At 50.2% G+C, this 19265-nt stretch overlaps 1 protein-coding gene across 1 annotated transcript; it reads right to left on the bottom strand.

The window, feature by feature from the left end:
- Positions 1-4664: 4664 nt before the first annotated feature.
- LOC144097500 (uncharacterized) lies at positions 4665-9892 on the bottom strand. The gene is made up of 2 exons (XM_077630214.1): positions 9663-9892; positions 4665-5230 (listed from the first exon to the last, which is right to left on the bottom strand). The coding sequence occupies exon 2, from the start codon at positions 5166-5168 to the stop codon at positions 4758-4760; it is 411 nt and encodes a 136-aa protein (XP_077486340.1). The 5' UTR covers positions 5169-5230; positions 9663-9892; the 3' UTR covers positions 4665-4757.
- Positions 9893-19265: the final 9373 nt, after the last annotated feature.

Here is a 19265-nt window from a genome sequence, read left to right as displayed (position 1 = left end):
ATATCGAAGGACAATCACTAACTTTACCATTTTTATTGACCTCTTCACTGCTACTAGCGTATTACTCTATCACACCTTTCAGGAAACCAAGCACTCTTTCTTAACAGCTATAGAATAGCTGATGCACTTGGGGAAAATCAAGGCGAAAAGTTTACGTGTCTGCTCGCCTTGACTGATGAGACGGCCTCGTGATGATTTTAACACGGCGCCGTAATCGTGAGCTCACATTTAACACGTGACAGTACGCGCACAGGAAACCTTCGCCGGCTTGTCTGTGACCAGATAGCCTACCTGCATGGTGCATGCGAACTGTTGCACGAGGAACGGCGAAAGCTGGCATCACAGGTGTAAAAAAAAAAAACTAAAGAAAAAGAGGGCGAAATCATCGAGTTTTGTTTAGCTGCTACATATGCTAGAGCGGTTATGCTAGCTTCCAGGTCTTTCGTGCAATTATCGATCATGCTTTGCGATTAGCTTGACAGCATCAAGATCGATAGACCCTCTTCTTGCAGTGCAAGAGACTTTTGCGGTGGTGAGGTGCATTAGAGACGTACCCCGATACCCCGATCGCGGGGTTCCTGTAGTCGGCACTGGGCAACTGGCTAGGAGCCAATGGCGGCAGCGAGGGTGCCAACCCTTATGCACCGCCTCTGGCCCGTTACAGGGCACGGCGCCAGCACAGCGGTCAAAGGGAAGGCTTCGGCAGGCGGCCCCGCACAGCTGCCGCGCTTGATAGACGGAATGTGGCAGTGTGCTACGCCTCGACAAAGACGAGCGCGGGCAAACACCCGCGGAAGCTTCCGTGACGGCCGCACGCAGTTAAGAATTGCCGTTCTTGATCACCGCGTCTTGGAAGTTAACCGCGAGTGGCGACGGCGTCCTGTTGCGAAGCCGTCGCATTCAGGAACGCGGTGCCACAAACGCTGCCGTCGCACCATAACTGTGAACTACGGCTGCCACTGGATTATGTCGTGCTGCTGCTGCTGCCAGGAAGAGAGAAGGGAAGGAAAGTGCACAGGCCTGCTCACTGGCTCAAGCCGAGCCACAATCGCTACCACGTGCAGATAATAGAAGGAGAGTTGAAAGATGGGATGGAAAGATAGGATAGTAAAGACGCGCTAAAGACAAGGCCGATCCCGGAGGCAGTGCAATACCGGGCCAACCGGTGGCGGGAGTGAAGCATCCTACAAACTATCCGCCACATTACCAAAAATAAGTCCAATTGGACCCGTAACAGATACTCTAACGCAATGCCATGCGGTTGCTGCAAACCGCTCGGTACGAACTGAGGTAACCGCGCACTTCCATTTTGTTTTGGACAAAAGGCCGCATCTGGCTGTAATAATTAATTTCTAACTGGCGAATTTTGAGAAAGCGGCTGAGAACTTTTATTAGGACGACTGAAACGCCAACAGCAAAATCAGATTTCATATAAGTCGGAATTAATAGTTACGGCGTTAACTATCGCTTTGAAAGTTCAATTACCACTCTGCGAAAATTGCAACGAGTCGCATTTGTATTTATTCTCCGTCAGTAACGTTGTTTTCGTCCGCTTTAACTGCACCGTTCGTGTTTAATCGACGCCGACAGTACCTAATCACCAGGCCAGGCGACCAGTCAAGACCACGACACGTGCGGGCCCTTGGGACATCCGTCATGAATGCTCCGCCGTGAAAGTAACGCAGCCTCCTTGGTGAGAGTCCTGCCTGTATTAATGCAGATTCCAAACGAACCTCCCCCCCCCCTTCCCCTGCACCATATGAACAGCTTTACAAAGTGTTAAAGCTTTTCCTATTGCGCACGGGCACGGCATCTCAAAGGTATGCATATACTGCTATTGCTCATACGTTTCCTGTTACTATACAGTCGGATGCAACTCAAGAACGAAGCGGCAAATGCCCCTCAAAGGAGTCCCTCCAGCCAATGGCGTCGACCGATTCTCCCTCTTGACCGATTATCCCCCTCTCCCCCCTTGACCGACTCCCACTGACCTGGTAACATGAAATCGCAGGGAGGGGAATATGAATGGGGAATAACAACGACATAGGATTAACTCCGGCGTCGTGAAAATCACGAAAATCATCATAGTGGGGTCGCCACCTTTACCATTTATCCCGAGGAAAACCACAAGAACGATCATGCAGCAAAAATGCAACTTGCATGACCACCAACTATTTTTCTAGAGAACAGTGCCGCATATCGCTACCACTAAGATAATTTCTTCACTGCCAAGATTTGCCAAGATGTAGTGGCATAAACAAGAAAATTTTCATAGGATATTACGACAAAATTTAGCACCAAGCGTCAATTTTGAAAAATGTATCAATACAAACTACAGAAGAATATTTAAAGTAAAATAACAGACAGCATTTTGGTCAAAAAAGAAGAGCTCGAAGAATTTTGCGTTTCGCTCTTCATTGTCGTTCATACACCACGACTCCTCCTCTTTTCCTAAAATAAACAAAAAGAAACGCATACGTAGTTATGTTGTTGTCCATGTTGAACTGTAATTTTCCCTCATTGGAAAGGCACTAGCCTTGCAATATTTCCCTGATCACAATAAACTAAGGAGATGTACCTTGTTATTTCGAAGAGAGGTTGACAGCAGGATCCCTACGAAGATTGCCTCATTTGAAATTTTTATCATCTCATTTTAACAGGATAAAATAAATGAATGAAAAACTTAATTTTTGTAAAGGAAGGTCTCAAGCCGTTGTTTGGGGGGAATGGGATAGGGGTATGTGATTGGTGGGGGATCTTCCTCAGCAGAATCGATTTATTCTTGACGAAGCGTGCGCTATAAGCCCATTAGGAGCGCGAGAAATATTCTGCTAGCGGACCACCGACCAAGGTAAGGAGAGAGAGTTGGGCGTCATTTGCTCGCGAGGCTGAAATAACCTTATCCGAGGCGCTGATCCCTTACATCATCCTGCTGGGCTTTTCTAGCGGCGGCTGCAGCCCGACCCTGCGCTAGCTCAGATAATGAAATTCGCGGCAGTCGCGCCACCTGGCCGTCTTCCCAAGTTCTCCGAACTTTAGCGTCCGACCTAAAGTGCGCGTTGTATACTCGTGCCTACTTACAGTTTCTTCAAGCGCACGCTGGGGCTGTCGGCGCGAGAGCACTCTGATCTTGTTGGCGTTTTTTCGAGCTTTCATTTAGTTTGGGGATAGAGGCGGGAGCCATGCGCGTGGCTTGATGTGCAAGAATGTTCCCCGGGCGGTAACGTCGCCTTGACGCTGCTGCAGCGCGCGCGATCGGTGCCAGCGAGGCTTCACCGAGCGCAAGGAGCGTCGCTGCCGCCGCGACAGGGTGACGTGCACCGCGCCTGCATGCCGCGTATAACGGCCAAAAGCGGCCCAGTCTTTGTCAAGGCCGAAGTCTGGGCATCCCGAGTAAGCGGCTCCATTGGCACAGCGTCTCTTCCAACCCCCCTCCAAGTCGATCAATAGTTAATTAAGAAGGCCTGTTTTCGCCTGCCCCACATTCCTTTCACGCGGCAGGCGCAGATGGGGGCGCGGAGGGGAGACTCGGCGGAAACCGAGGCCACTTCCGAACGCAATTTCCGGCTCTGTTTCCGCATTGTGCAGGTGGCACTTCCGGACGCTGGCTGCACGACCTTCGCAGTAAAGTGTCCCTGTCGAGAGGGCGATTCTTCCAGCCAAGTGCTTGGAAAGAGAAAGCGGGCTGGGTAATGGAGAGAGACTTGTTACGGCCGCGAGGCAACCTGAGGTTGGCTCACTAATTAGACGCATTATGCTCGTAAAAAACACGCCGCGGTTTCTCACTGGCTTTGACGTTCGGCTGCTGATCCTAAGGTCGCAGGTTCGATCCCGCCCATAGCGGCCGCATTTCGACGAATGCAGAAACACCCGTGTGCCGTGCGTTATCACTGCAAGTAGACAACCCCAGACGGTCTAAATCAATCCGGAGCCCTAACTACACGGCGTCTATCATAGCCCACGGGGAACTTCAACACGCTTAACCCCACAATTCGCAGTCTGCAAATTATTCCTCAAATACGCAGGGTGTCTTGCTGGGTTCGCGGAGGTTACTGTGGACAGCACAGAGTGCCGGCAGAAAAGGCGGAACTGTGGAATACCGCTGTGAGCTGCGGTCAGAGTCTGTTCGTTGCATGTACGAAACACCACACGTTTAGCCGCCTCATATATCTCACCAGAGATAAGCATACATTCGCATTTATGGGAGGCATCACTACGTTTAAGGTTCGTGCTCGTTCGTTGGGCTTATGCATGCATAATTTGAAATATTAGCGCAAAAACAACCGCTGCAGACGGGGTGCGAAACAAGTGCGAGGGGACATTGCTTTCAAGTTTCGTCCGCTGCTCTTTCCTTGCCCTCCTTTAGTGCGACCAACTGGCCCAAAATTCTATCCATTTGGAAAAACCTAAGAAAAACTCTGCTTCAAAAGCTTGTAGCACCATTCATGTTTCAAAGGACGGGCGCATGTGCAAGTCGCAGTGTACGCTGGATCGTATTACGTGCGCGGGGTCCATTGCACTCGCTTATCCTGAAAGCTGACTCAATGCTTGGCCAACATGCCAATCGCATGAGCAAGTTCTCGAGCGGCAGGAGCAGCGTATGAACAGCTCGAGACTCCGAGTCTAGCGTCAGATTATTAACTACAGCGAGAGAAACACACGCCAAGTGGGCGAAATGGAGCCAATTTTACTGAGCGCAGCGAAGCTTCTGTTGTCGCTGCAGAGTCCAGAATCTGTCGTTGGCAGGCACGCTTTCTCTACTTCTTGTCGTCGCCCTTGTCGGCGACCGGCACTTCGTTGCCGTCGACGATGCGGCGCACCATCTTGTTGTTCTGGTACTCCTCGATGGTCTCCACGCCGTTCTCGAGGATGATGCGGCGCTCGAACTTGATCTTCTCGACCGGGGGCTTGGGGACGGCGACGAGGATGTTTCGCGTCTGGCCCTTCTCGTCGGTGATCTCGTAGTTGGCCACCTCGTCCGACACGGTGGTCTTGATGTGGTACTGGCCGCCGCCGTACACGGTCAGGCTGCCCGCCAGCACGTTGTCGGTGCCCAGCGTCACCTCGCCCACCTCGATGCGCGGCTCGTCGTCCTTGCCCTGCTGCTGGATGACGCCGATCACGGGCCGGATGTGCGTCTCGTGCACGCAGAGGCTGGAGTTGCTCATGGTGGCGGCTGCTGCTGCTGGCCTCTAGCTCCTAGCCTGCACCCTTGCGGTCGGGGGTCCTCCTGCGGGTGCCAGAGCGCACAACTATGAGTCTGGCTTGGAGGATAAACTATCGTCCTATGGCCAGAAAAAAGCATACCACGCTGCGACGACCCCGCTTTCGCGCATTTCTGTGATGTACATAACTCTCTAGCCTGTTTATATGAATACCTACTGGACCTCCGTTAGGTGATTATAGATAAGAGCTTCAGCGCGGAGAGGAGGTATGAATCTGAATAAATGAAAGCGGAAGTCGTCGTTTCCCGGAAGATGAACTCAAGCGGGATGGCTCGAGCTACCGCCTACTCGGACTTATTTCATATGGGCGCGATGCGGATATTGAAAAGTGTGTGTGGAGCAGTACTCTTAACAGAACGCAATAGACCACACATTGTCAACATGAAAATAGAGTGGGTCATCTTAACTTCTTGTAGCTTTACTGCTACATAAGTCTCCTGAAAAGTGTCCTCTAGAGTACAATCTGCATGCTTGCTGTCTAGTGCCGTTACAAATGTCCATGATACTAACCACGTACAACTCGTCTCATTGCAAAGTTCTTGAAAATTACTATATTTCAATTTATGGCAAACATGTGGGTCTGCTTTCGCGCACAGCGTCAGGCTCAGTCTAAGACACTACTGAAATGTCCGTCTAGTCATTCTCACTACATTATAGAGAAACGGCGGAATTAATGACGAGAAACCAAAATGAAAAAAGCCCGAGTTGTGGCTCTGAGCATCAATGGAGGGCGCCTTAGAATTAAACGTTGATTTTGTGAATGTTTACGCGTTCAAAAAAAAAAAAGCTTGCAAGCGTCCGCTTTAAACGTTCACAATCATATCAGCCATTACTATAGATGAAGCAGGCGTTAAGTTTTTTTTCTTTCTCCAATGGTGCAACAAAGGTTTAACACGTTCAAAATGATATCAGCAATGATAGATGCAGCAGTAGTTAGGCCTTTTCTTTCCCTCTCTTCAATGGTGAAACAAAAGGTTTAACAAAGAACGTTATCTGCCCGCGCCGAGTAGACGACCCGAGGAAGAAATCTGCACTTGTACGAATCCTGAAATGGCGGTGACATGGAGTGGCGATCTCAGAAGTCCGGTTTTGAAGCGACGGCTGCATAAAGGACATACGGCTGGTGTCAGCGCCACATGTGAACAATTCGCGCATCAGAATCGAACTCGCGGGCGCTGGGTCACAATCGCGACGCGCTCCTTTCAGTGCAGCACTTGATGCTTGTGCTTTCTAGTGTGTGCTTGCACTTGGCATCCCAGCTGACAACGCAAGCAAGGGTTTAGAAAAGAAAACTGGTTCACGCAGTGGGAGTGCAGGTGAAACGGGATCGTTTGCGGTTTCCTACAAGAGCGAGGAGGACAATTTTTTACTCCACGTATTAGTTCAGGTTTGCTAGGCCTTATTAAAAAAAATTAGTGATTGAGAAGAAAGCTCAGATTAGTAATTTCTGAAAAGATACAAGGAAAACCCCGGAGGAGAATATTTCAGCCGCTCTTACGCGCTGGTAGTAACTGTGGTTTAAACAGCTGCATGATATTAAACTTAGCCCGAATTAAGGACATCCCCGCGCGTTTTGAGCAATATCAAACGTTACCACCGAGCTTGATTTCCTCAGCATCTTTATTTCCACATAGCTTGCGTTTGCAATGACGCTTTGTAAGCAGCTGCGACTACACGTCTACAGTTCATGAGTCGAGCCGTGGTTCAGCGCGTTCGCCCACTCTCGGAGTAACATGATGCTGCCCGGGCCTAGGACTCGTCTGCAGTGCTGTCTGCGTGGGCTTTCTTAGCCTCTGAAGAACACTAGCACCCTGGACTTGCGCAGAACGACATAGTTCACTCGAGCTTGCGCCTAATGCATCAGCTGGCTCAGCAAGCTGAAGATATCGGCGTATTGCAAGGATCTTCACTCAAAGGAACGAGGTACAGACCAGATATGTGCGCTCCGCTCTTCCCTTAGGGGTACTACAGAGTGTGTCAGAACTTTTCTTCAACTTAGGTGGTCGCAACGCCTTTTACGCCGCAGACTGACCTGTGGCATTCATTGTGGCGCACGACACACCTGTGGTCACTGGTCTCTCTGCGAGGCTATGCGCGCCCGGCATTGGCTGCAACTGTTGAAACAGTGCTTCCGGGCAGTGTTCTGTGTGCTACCTATAGGAGTGCATTGCACGTTCAGAAACCGCAACACACTGTCCGGATGCTGTAATCGGGTTGCCGCTGGCCACATTGAGCGCCACTGTGCGGGTCTGAACTACTGTCGTAACACATCTTGCAGAGCAAGCGCTGTCCCGCAACCGTCAGCCCCCACTCACTTCACACCTTCTCCACCAGAAAGCGTCGATAAAAGCAATCCGTCGAGATCTGACGTGAAACGCTGTGACTAGAGCAGACAGCATGAGCAACATTACGTGCTCCCTTCTGCGGCGCTCGCCGCTGCAGAAAGGACTCGACCATTAGCATGTCGTCTAAAGCTGCGGAGTGTGCAAAAGCAAAATATGCGGAGGCGTAGTAATTTCTGGCGAACACTCCTAGGTAATACGATTTACTGCACGTTGTCGCTTCGTTAATTGCGTTGCCTGCACCCAGCTGCAGAATCCCGTTTGGTTATCGTCGCTCCCGCTGCACTGCTCCGTTTACACATTAGGCAAAAACAGCAGCATCGACTCGAGGCGCTGAATGCTTTGCCCAAGGCCAGATTGGCGTACAGCTACATAAAGAGAGCTGGAAGTTTGTTAGCAACTCCTCCCCTCGCATACTGCCCGGAGTTGTCGCCGACTCGAGGCGGCATACGACGAACGCCACCCGCTCTAATGATTGGATGCCGGGTTCTCCTGCTCTTCTGCCGCCTCAAAAGACGGCGGGCCCAAATGAGGAGCACAAGCTGGGGAACTAATCTCGTGTCGTCGTCGGCAGCCGACTGCGCTCTGCTGGGACGACCCGGCTCGACACCATGTGCATGCACCGTTCCGGCGTCGCTGCCCCTGACGAGTGTCACGAAACCTTTAATCCGCCATTCTACCCGCTCTCTAAGACGAACTTCATGAAGGCACCTCTCCGCTGTTTATAGGCGCTCTCACTCTAACACGCTGACAGGTGTCACGAATATCCCTAGCAGTAAATCGTTCCGCTCCAAGTGAAGGTTTCTGCTAATTAGGAAGGAGTAAAATTGCCAAGAGTGGTCGGCAGACTGGCTTGTTGGAACCGCCAGCTAATGAAGAATTAAATGCGAAGTGCGCTCTGCGCCCGTGACAGTCCATCTGGAGGAAACCGCTGGTTAATGTTTTATGTCTATGTGGTGGCCATGTGATATATCCGCCTCGCATTCGGGAGGCAATCGAACCCAGCACCTTCCGAATGCGAGGCGGATGCTCTACCACAAAACCATCGCTTCGGTCCAAAGTTGGCCGCCGCTGCAAACAGGGCGACTTCCCACTTTATACGTGGCTTTATACGCGCATTTATACGCGGGCGCCCTTCGTGCTTCGCCTCCATCGAAACGCGGCCGCCGCGGTCGGGTTCGAACCCAGATGTCAGTGCTTAAGTAGAATGATAACTAATGATTTTAAGAACCGCAGTTCACACCCCTCTGCAGATGGCATGTGAAAAAACAATTGCTCGGGTTTTCGCATGACGTCCGCTCGCAGAGAAATTTGCGCGAGTCCGTGCCACAAACACAACAGGGATTCGATACGACGAATCGCAGCCTAGAAACACGCGTTTAGGCCGGCAGTGTTTGAGACTTCAATCAAAATTTTGAGACTAGGAATTCTGAACAGGCCTGATGTCGATGCTTTAGCTGGCGTAGCTGTACAGAGAACTGGAATTTCCGGGAGTCTCCAGCGGTAACACGCACTCAAAAATAAATCGGTAACGTAATGAATGCCGTCGGCAAGACCAGTATGATAATCGGCGTAATGTTTTCGTGTACGTAGCAGGCATGACAGTTGACGTACGGCATCATATGGGAAGCTTAAAGTCCCGAAGAGAAACATGAGCTGTGAGAGACGCCGTAGTGGAGGGATCCGGTTTAATTTAGACTCTCCAGGGTTCTTTAACGTGTGCCGACATCGCGCACCGCACGGGCGTTTCCGTATTTCGCCCCCACACAAATAGGCCCACTGCGCCCGGTATTCAGTCCAGTCCAGCAGCCGGACGCCAAAGGAACTGAGCCGCTTCTACGAGGGGGGGGGGGGGGGGGAGGGGGGGGGGTCAGGTATGGCAGTTGAAGCGCTCTAATTTGACAGAATCGGATTAAAAGCTCGAAAAATCTCTCGCAGACCAGTGCGGTACACTTGTGCCGCGCATTTGTGCAGCGAAGCTAAGGCAAGAGCCACCAGTGCTCCTTCCCGATCTGGAAAGAGCTGGCATCTGAGCAGGCCTACGTACTGGAACCCTGCGCGCGAGCTAAGACTGGTTCGGCGCCGTCGAGCTTACCGGGCGGCCGACGGGGGGTCAGCGGGCGCAGTCGCTGGTCGTCGCGGTGCCCCTGCGAGCCTCCTCCACCGGATGCGGGTCGAGCTGACGCCTGGGAAGGGACCGGGCGAGGACTCCGCTGGGACCGTGTCTGGACTCCGCCGCCTGGAAATTTCCAATGGCCGGCAGCGCTCGTGGGCTGCGCCGGGTGCTGGCGGCACGCTCTCCGAGAGCCCAGGCGGCGCGAGCCGAAACCCGCGTGCAGAAGAAGAAGAAGCGAAACATAGGGCGGCCGCTTTAATATGCGTGCGCCGAATCATTAATATTTAATCCCTCTCTTTATAATTATTCTTATAATTTTGAAATCAAAACTCTCATCCCTTTTCTGTTCATGACGAAAAATTCACCGGTGTTGCGCTCCCACGTGCTTTTCCTTTTTGTAAACTGCGTTCAGGTGAATAGCCACCCGATTCTTGGCCGATCCCCCAGTGTGGGTATGTGCCATCTTTTGATAGGCTAACAACAACAACAACAACTGCGAGGAGGCTTGCTCGCTGTCTTCACCGTTCGCGTTTTTTTTTGTTTAGAGCAGATAGTATATGAACACGTTGCTGACCCTGGGGGTGTCGTTAGCATTTCGGGGTTAGCGTTTATCAGCTCTCCGCGCGCCCAGGCCAGATTGGCGCACAGCTGTATGGGAGAGCGAAAAGGTACAGGCATGCGTACGCTGAGCAGCATCCGTTGTGGCGTGAGAAGGAACTCGCTTCTTATGCATTATAGCATGTACTTCTGTCCAATCTTGGAACTGGGCTGTGTCTGATTCTCTCGAGTGCCTGCTTATAAACCTTCCCTTCTTCTTCACTTCTTTGTTTCAAGCGGCGCGAATTCCATCCCTGTCATGCAGGTTGCGGCTCTTAACAAAAAAAAAAAAATGTGCGATTCGTCTCTTCATGCCTCCAGTCTGTTCTTTGTCAGCCAAGAGCATTTTTCGTTAATAGTTGGTCTCGACTGCTTACTGAGAAGATTTTCTTTCGTATAATCTTTCCCTGACCACTTAAATGTCCGAATTTCGGAAGTCCCTTATGTGCGCGCCAGCTTTACATCTGTTCAGATTGTCTTTCGCGACATCTTTTCGAACAGTGCAAAAATTTTCCCCTTCCTTAAGCTGAACAGTTTCTTAGATGATTACCTGTTGTCCTTTCGCTCTTATGTTGCCATTGCAACGGACGACTGATCAATGTGTCAAGAAAAAGCAGTTGTCGGTATTTTCTCTCTCCCCCTCGAATGGTCCTTCTCGCTCCGCCTCCCAACCCCCCCCCCCCCCCCCCCCAATTTATGTGGCCGAATTTTCAGCAGTGGTCCTGGCTTTGCGCAAGTTTCTTCTGCGATAAATATGACGGACTCTTTAGCCATGGGTTCCTCTCTAAATTCGCCTACGGCGGTATCTCAGGCACTATGTGTACTCATATTTTGGTACCGGCATATGTGTGTTTAATATGGTTAGTTTGAGTGCCTGGACACAGAGGAATCCAACTAAATGACGTTGGAGACATCCTGGCAAAGGAATTTCTTCGTGGCCCAGCCATTACTTCTCCCGACCTGCGAATATATTACGGCGGCTAGATTTCGCAGGTATGTGCTATTGCAATAATTTGCAGCCTCAGTGCTTACTTTCTCGGGCGACTACCAGCAGCTTCTGTTCCCCTGGTGCAGCAAAGAAAGACGATTCTGCAAGCTTGAGGTTTTTCCTACACGGCTACGTTGTCGCATGCCTCAATTAAACCTCTACCTCCACAGATGTGGCCTGGCGGTCTGCCCTGTGTGCCCGTTCTGTGCGGAACCCTAGAAGATCGATCACACTTGTTGTCCTGCCGCCTTTTCTCCTCTTCATGGAGGCGCCTGCTAGAAAATCCGTTTCAGCAGCTCGGTCTGGGTTTGTCTTCTGGGATTGTTCTTTTCCTTGCAGCTTCTACGCTTGGTCACAGCAACAGGTATGTGAACATGGTCATTCCGTACTTCCTTTCAGAAACGGAACGGCTCACACCTTGAAATATTTCTGAAATTCTACGTCTTTCTTCTCATGCAGGAAATTCATTCGTAATCAAACCATCCAATATTCTGCATATAATGCCCTCGTTACATATTCAGTCACCCGTCTCACAGGAACAGATCTGTATGGTCATTTATTTGTTGTACACCTCAAATTCCCCTGATAGAGGGGAATACAGTTCAATACGAAATATTAATACGAAATGAATGACACTGGGTTTAGACCACAATATTTTAGATGACGTTTTCGAAATGAATGGTGCCGGTGTGGAGTGCGGCTTAGGCAGCCAGGCCATTCCAGTCGACTGCTGTCTGCACAAAGAATGCAGCTGTGCAGTAGTACGAGCGCGAGGTGGATAAATGGGTTTAGCGTGACTAGTACCAAGGGAGACGTGATTAGCTGGTTTAAATTCTGCGAGGGATGAGGGATAAAATTTGTTAAATAGGGTCAGTTTGTAGATTTTGTGCTCTATCTCGAGGTTAGGTAGGTTAGCTTTAGATTTCATGGCAGTGACACTAGAATGATAAGAGTAATCTAAGTGGAGGACTCTAGCTGCGCGGTTTTGCTCTGATTCAAGTTTCTTAGTCAGCTAAGAAATGCGTGGGTTTCATACCGTGCATGCATATTCTAGCTTACGACGAACTAACGTTATGTAGGGGAGATGCTTAACTAAGAAACAAGCTAATGGTAAACTACGTTGTAAGTAAGACAGGACACGATTAGCTTGGTGTCCTACGAAACTAATCTCAACCTGCCAATGCCCACGCAAATCTTATTATGAAAAACGCTTTTTAGCATCTGTCAGTAGCCGCCTGTATCTTGGTCAATCTCCAGCAGTGGGTATGCGCCAGTAATCCTGAGAACAGCAGCAACACGCCGTCAGCCGTTACCCGCTTTCATCCCCACCTCCCCATGCCTAAATTTATATTTATGCAGATGTGGGTTCACATCAACAAACCTTTGCAAATCGTGCGAGGAAGTTGATTCATTAGAACACTGCATACTCTACCGCCAATGGTTCGCACTTCAGCGATCTGGAGATCCCCCGCCATCGGTTAGTGTTTACGGGCGTGCTCTGTCAGTTCCGGCTCTTCTCGTCTCGGTGCCAGAGCCAGGAGCTCTGCAATGAATCCGTTTTGTATCTTCACAACTTCATCATTGCTACCCGCAGAATCCCGTGTTAACTGTCCTCTGTTGCGTTTCGCCTACGACGCGCGGTATAGCCGGCGCGGATGCAACGGACGCCGGGGCTTCGTTCAAAGTGGCGGTCATTTTGGCCCGTTCAGCGCTGCCGCAACGCCTCCCGCCAAGCGCGTCCAGGCAGGTTTCAATGACACGTGTCGTCGTGTGTGCGTGTGTGTGTGGGTGCATGTTGGTGCCCACGCTTGTCAAAGCGCGGCAGCCGGGGAGAGGAGCTCCCCAACTGGGAGGCGAGGAGGTCTGACCGGCGCCGGCCCGGCGGACGCGTCACGTCACGTCTCAGTGCGTGTGTGTGTGGGTGCATGTTGGTGCCCACGCTTGTCAAAGCGCGGCAGCCGGGGAGAGGAGCTCCCCAACTGGGAGGCGAGGAGGTCTGACCGGCGCCGGCCCGGCGGACGCGTCACGTCACGTCTCAACATGTCCGTGCGTCGCCGTCTCGTGCGCCTCATCCCGAGCCGTTCCTTCTTGCCCTCGACTCCGAGGGTATAAAGGCAGCTGCCCCGGACGCCAAGAAGATGCTTCGATTGCTTCCGTCGAGTAACGTGGTCGCCTTGACCGGCTGCTCTTTTGCGATGCTAGAATAAACAAGTTGTTCTGTTGGCAGTCGACTCATCCTTTGCCAGTACCTTCGGATGTTTCCAGCTGTGCCCCAGGCCGCCAGGCCAACGCTACCCTTGGGGCTTGCGACCCATTTGCAACACCTCAAACCTGTTGTAAACAGCGTCACCCTTTTATTTGTTTTTTATAATTCCCAAACAATTCTCTTTCTTTCGTCTCCAGTTATTTTTTTTACTCTTTTATTTCAATTTTCTTCATGGTAGCTTAAATACTCTCTTTCCTTTTATATCACTGCAGTCAAAACCCTTAACCGAAGCCTCATCACCACACCCTGGCCAACCCCACCTCGTGGGTTCATGTGCCATGTTAGAAGACGGCCAACAACTCCCAGTGCCCGCAAATAGGACCTGTTGCGGCGAACCAGCTGGCCTTAGAAAACCTCTGTTGTATTAGAATACAGCTGCTGTGGAATAGATTGAGGTTATTTCACTGATGTCACGTCCAGGGCGCTGAAAGGATTTTATTGGCTGCTTCAAATTGGCAACGCATTGGCAGCTCTTCAACAGCCACGCAAGACCCAACGCTCAACAGGCTACGTTATTGCATTTTCTTGCTAAATCTTTTAAATAAAGCTTTGCTATCCCGCTCAGAACAGTGTAGCCTTCGCCGTAGAAGGCTTGCTACAGAAAACATCCGCACTGTAATGCAGATATCGTGTAATCTTTCACGGAAAGAAAGAAAAATCGAGATAGCATTGTAACGGGCCTGCACACAAAGGTCTTCTCCGAATCCCCGCGTAGCTTCAGCTCGAGGATGAAAGGGCCCGGCAAATAAAAAAGAAAAACGTCAAGAAACACGGCGGTCAGCCTCGTGTCACACCGCGGCTTTCGGCCATCCCTGCTTATCGAACTTATCGGCTTACCAGCACGCTGGTTGAATCGGGCGCCTTTCTCCTTTGTGGTGTCTCGCTCCCACGGCTCACTGTCGTATCGCCGCCTGGGCATCGCGCCTGCGAAGCGTTTAGTGGTCCGAGTTTGCGCTATCCTTTTTCTGCTGTTTGTGAAGGCGAGAACTTTCCTATAGCGCGGTTCAGGTACACGTGTCGGTTGTTCTTTCTGTGCTGTTCCTTGTGTGGAATTGAGGGTATGCGGCCAAAGCTGCACTTTGCACTTCAGCTACGTCCTGCCATTTAAGGCTGCGCCCTACGGTAACCGTCTAACGCGTGCTTGATGTCGAGTTTCGGACAGGCGTCACAGCCAAACTGCGTTATCGAGACGGCCGCGGAACTTAGCGACCCTGGGCATGAACGCATACAATCGTTGTCTCCACTTGCTTCCTCTCATTAACCCCGGGGCTTTGTAACGCTGCATGGACCCTGGAGCGACGGCCGCCCTCCATGAAAGCCTAAGATAAGAATGTGCCACTGGATCCCAGACTTATCAGGGAACGGCGAGAAAGAAGCGCAGTGGCTCACTCGTCAGCTCAACCATATGGGTATTCTTCGGTGTTTCTAAAAACGCTATGCTCACTATAGCCGTCCGGGTACCCCAAAAACACTCGATGCGTTTGAACCCTGATGAGGAGAACCATTGTAATCAAACTTGTTATGTATCCGTGACTGTGTTTACTATAATAATGCGATGTTTAGCAAGTGAATAGGATCAGAGTGAAACTTCAGCAGACAGCCTAATGTCATACTAGGTTAAGGAAAAAATATTGTCAGGAGTTGCAGGCAGACGTGCATAGAGCCACCTGAAAAGAAGGTGTAACAAAAATTGTACCTGTGCAGCACCCGCACAGTCTGGCTTAAAGCCATATGTCTTTTGTAAAAAGGAAACACGAAATAAGAATGCGTCCTTGATCTGCTGCGGGTACAGCAGGGCTAGCGCTGCGATGGTTCGTGAAAAGGCGTCTAAATTAAGCCGATTAAGTGGGCATTGTGCGATACAAGGCTCCATTTAATGAAACCTGCGGACATTGATAAAGAACCGCGATATAAGGCACGTTATGCTGAATTGGGGACACTTTTGTTTTCTCTCTCTCTCTCTTCGGCCTCGAGTGCGGCTTATAAAGCTCTCTATCGTCAAGGTTATTTCCCCTGAGTGTCAAGGCGATCATCCTTGTAAGCATGGCGAGCGATGTAAGTCTCTAGTTGTATAAGGTGGCAAGTAATTCCCGAAAGCTCTGTTACCGCTGTGGTACAACCCACTTCTGTGAAAGCTTGACTGGAAATGAAGAACTGCCTCTAATTCTTGTGGGTCCGATTGTAGCCGCGTTCGCTTCCCTTCGGCCGCTCCCAGGCGTATCGTAGTTGGTGCGCCCTTATATAAACGAGTCATAACGACGAGAACAATTAGGAATAAATAGAGAGCCCATTCGTCAGGGTGAGGCGAAAAAAAAATAGAAACGTGTGAAGAGATTAATTAAAGCGAGGAATAAAAGAAACCAAGAACAGCAGCATTCAGAATTTCAAAAAGAAGCAAGGAACAACAAAAACCAGCTAAAAAGTTTATACCCCGGGCTGCACCTGCAAATGTGTAGCGTGACAAAAGCTTGAATACTTAGCTAATAGCGGCGGAGTGAACGGTACTGCAGCTAAAGCGCTGTTGGCGGCTGCGAATCACAACAAAACTGTAGCCGACAGGGCTAACCCGAGCCGCGTTAAAGGAAGCACCAGAGAAGAGTTTACAGATGACTTAGGGGCAGGAAATAAGAAAATGATCTGCTACAGCCGGTGGGGCATCAGTCGGGCGAAGAAACACAACCCAAGTCGAGGAGGCAGCCAATGCGCTCGCAATAACCACACAGAAAACACCAATCCAATAGATAAGCAAGAAGCGTGCAGGAACTACGCCAGGTACAGGATGTAGGGCAAGCAGCCATTAGGATGTTGACAGACATCAAGGAATGCGAAAGGCAAGCGAAGCTCATAGGGACACCAGCGCATTAGTCATTAGAGGGGAACGAAGGCGCACCCGCCGCAGCCCTATAGCGCCCTTACACCGTGCACCCTAACACACAGACGAGCACAGAGACACAAACATACTAACCACATACTCAGAAATCGTACAGAGCTATAGGGGCTGAAGAGGATATGCTCCACGTGATGAATAAGTACTCCAGGGACAAGAAATAACCCTGAGAACATTGCAAACAAACGCTTATTCAAGCCCCGAAAGACTTCACGCAATCTGCCGAGAATGCTATGAGCCACAATGCGCGCACTGTGAAGTAGAGGCGGACCTTATACCACGTGGTATGGGCCCGCCAAGACAGCACTGAAATGAGAAGGAGAGAAGAACCGACGATTGAGCGGTGGGAGGAAAGGCTGTCCAGCCTCCAGCTAGACCCGAGGGCTAGAGCGGCTGCAAGATCCAACGGACTCTCTGGATAGGGGGACCGACCGCCGATTTTAGGTCCAATTAAAAATGTTTTCAGTATCATCACCATCCGCGGTTCCAATTTTCACTGCACAAAAACGACGTACTGGTTTGGTGGGAGGAGAAACGGACCGGTTAAGACAGAAATACTGAAAAAAGAATCATGTAGCGGAAGCACAGCCGCCAAGCATTCTAGGGAACTGTGTGGGTTCTAAGAGAGCAACAAGTGTGGGAAATCATCAGAAGCCAACGAAGGAAGTGCCATGGCGCTTTTCAGCAGCAACCGCTGCTCGAAGAGCCCATGCAGCCCATGGGGAAAGGTTGGAAGTAAATTAAAAATGTTGCAGCCTACTGTGTAATTATTATTTCAGCAATTTATTAGTATTTTTGCACTACAACAATTGATCGCTGCCGCCTGTGACGGGAGAGCACATTGCTAGCAAACAATATATGTCGTGACGATCCCGACCAACACAAAAAATACCGAAGTGGGTGCATGAAAAATAATCGTTATTAAATGAGGTCCAAGGGCGACTTCAGGACGACGACGACTCAAGAGCCCGCGGTCTGATTCGACCGAGATGTTTCGTTGCCCAGAATCCATTCGCACTAACCGGACGCCGCGAGCGTTGCTTGGCACAAGAACCGAAACTGGAACTAGGCAGCAAATGGAACCCTCCGTAGGAGACGTTAAATGCTTACAAGTCGAAACAGTGTCATTAAGGATAATGACCTCAGTGCGCTGATGACCAAACTACGTACCTGAAAGCTGAAGCAAGAAATGCGAATGCCGTGCTCAGAAAAAGAAGTGGTCTGTTGTGAAGTAACAGAAACGATTTTGATCGTAATGCGGTGAACGAAAAATGAAGTGATCTTACAGGAGGCTTTCAGGGCACACAAAGGAAGTGACTTGGAGTGCTTCCGGGTGATCTTTTTTTGGACACAACAGAACTTTATTAAATAAAGAGGAAATTACCGGGGGCACTTAGGAACTTACGCGCGAATAACTGCGAAAGCATTCCGATTCTACTCCAATTCTGTCTCAATTCTATGCCAATTGCATTTCAATTCAATTATAATTCTCTTCAAATTCTATTCCAATTACATTCTATTCATTTACAGTTTGTGCAGTTGTAAAATACAGGTACTGACTATTACTGGCTAACATTTCGTATTTTCCAGCCTTTGATGACATCACACCGTTTCGACCAATAGCGAGTTTTGTAACGCCGCTACTTTTTGTGCGGCGCTGGGTTTTCGTGTCGATGAGCCACCTACTGCTTTCATGTTAATAAGGAGTTGGCTGCAAATAACATCCCATCCACGCGTCTATTAAGCTCGGCAGACATTACACGAGACGTCACAATTGTACGAGTAATTAGCAGGTTCATTTAATTAGTTTCCTAATTATTGATTTCAGAGTTAGTGTCCCACTTTTCAGTTTTATTTGTTCCACTGCGGTTACAAGTGAGCTTTCCAACTGCAGTTTTGAAAGCTGTTGTCGGAGAAGGCTAATCCAATTAAAAAAAAAATGACAAAGCTGCCTGTCATCGAAATATCTGTCGATAATTTGTCGTCTGACTCCACTCCGAGTCCGACAGAAAAGTAAGCGTAACAGCTTCCACGTCTCTCTCACACACGCGCGCATGTAACCATCCCAAGCATTTGCCTCGCATATCTTTTATCAACGGAAGTTTATGCCCGCATAAAGCTGTAGCTGGTATCGGCCATTATGATCACAAAGACCTTGAGTTGGGGATCTGAAGATATACCGGGCAGCTTTACGACGAAGGAAAACAAGGGCATCGCTGCTATAAAAAATAAAAGGGCTTCCCAAGAGGCAGTCGGCGGTAAACTCTGCGAAAACGCCTCTTTGTTTCGAAGTGCGACGTTTTGGTTAAGTGCTTTGCATGATTTATGCCACTTTGGGATTACAAGTACAAAAGCTCGAGATAGACGCCCTTACTCATTTTGCCGGAAGCGCCCGCGTAGAGTCACCGGACGTCGGGGGTATTGAGGTGCTGAGTGCGCTCCCTGTGAGAGCGTTCGAGGAAGGAAGGAAGAAAAGAAAGAGAAGGGAAAGAAAAGAGAGAGAAAGAAAAACAGTGCGCTTTCTTTTCCACAACATTTGAGCGCCACGTAATGTATGTAGATGGTTAACACATACGCGTCTCTCGTGGCCGGAACAGGGAACAGGAAGTCGCGTGAACAGCGGGGCTAAAGGTGGGGCAGTTCCGCGCGGCCGTAAAGCCGAGGAGAGAGGAGCGGCGCGCTTGACCGCGGCGCCGGAATCGCCGGCTCCTCTTAGCGCGCGGCCCCTAACGACACCGTTCCACGGAGCGAACGGGGTCCGCCGCGCCATTCTGGCTCCGGCCGAAGAGCGCCATTCGCAAAAATGCGAAGCCCCACGCGGAAACAACGCTCGCCCGTAACGCG

The sequence above is a fragment of the Amblyomma americanum genome, chromosome 1, assembly GCF_052857255.1.
Source record: "Amblyomma americanum isolate KBUSLIRL-KWMA chromosome 1, ASM5285725v1, whole genome shotgun sequence".
Taxonomy (NCBI): domain Eukaryota; kingdom Metazoa; phylum Arthropoda; class Arachnida; order Ixodida; family Ixodidae; genus Amblyomma; species Amblyomma americanum.
This window is presented reverse-complemented; position numbering and strand designations above follow the sequence as displayed.

What these genes read in the sequence shown, in the direction of transcription:
- LOC144097500 (XM_077630214.1), bottom strand. Translation starts at nt 5,168, where the DNA reads ATGAGCAACTCCAGCCTCTGCGTGCACGAGACGCACATCCGGCCCGTG.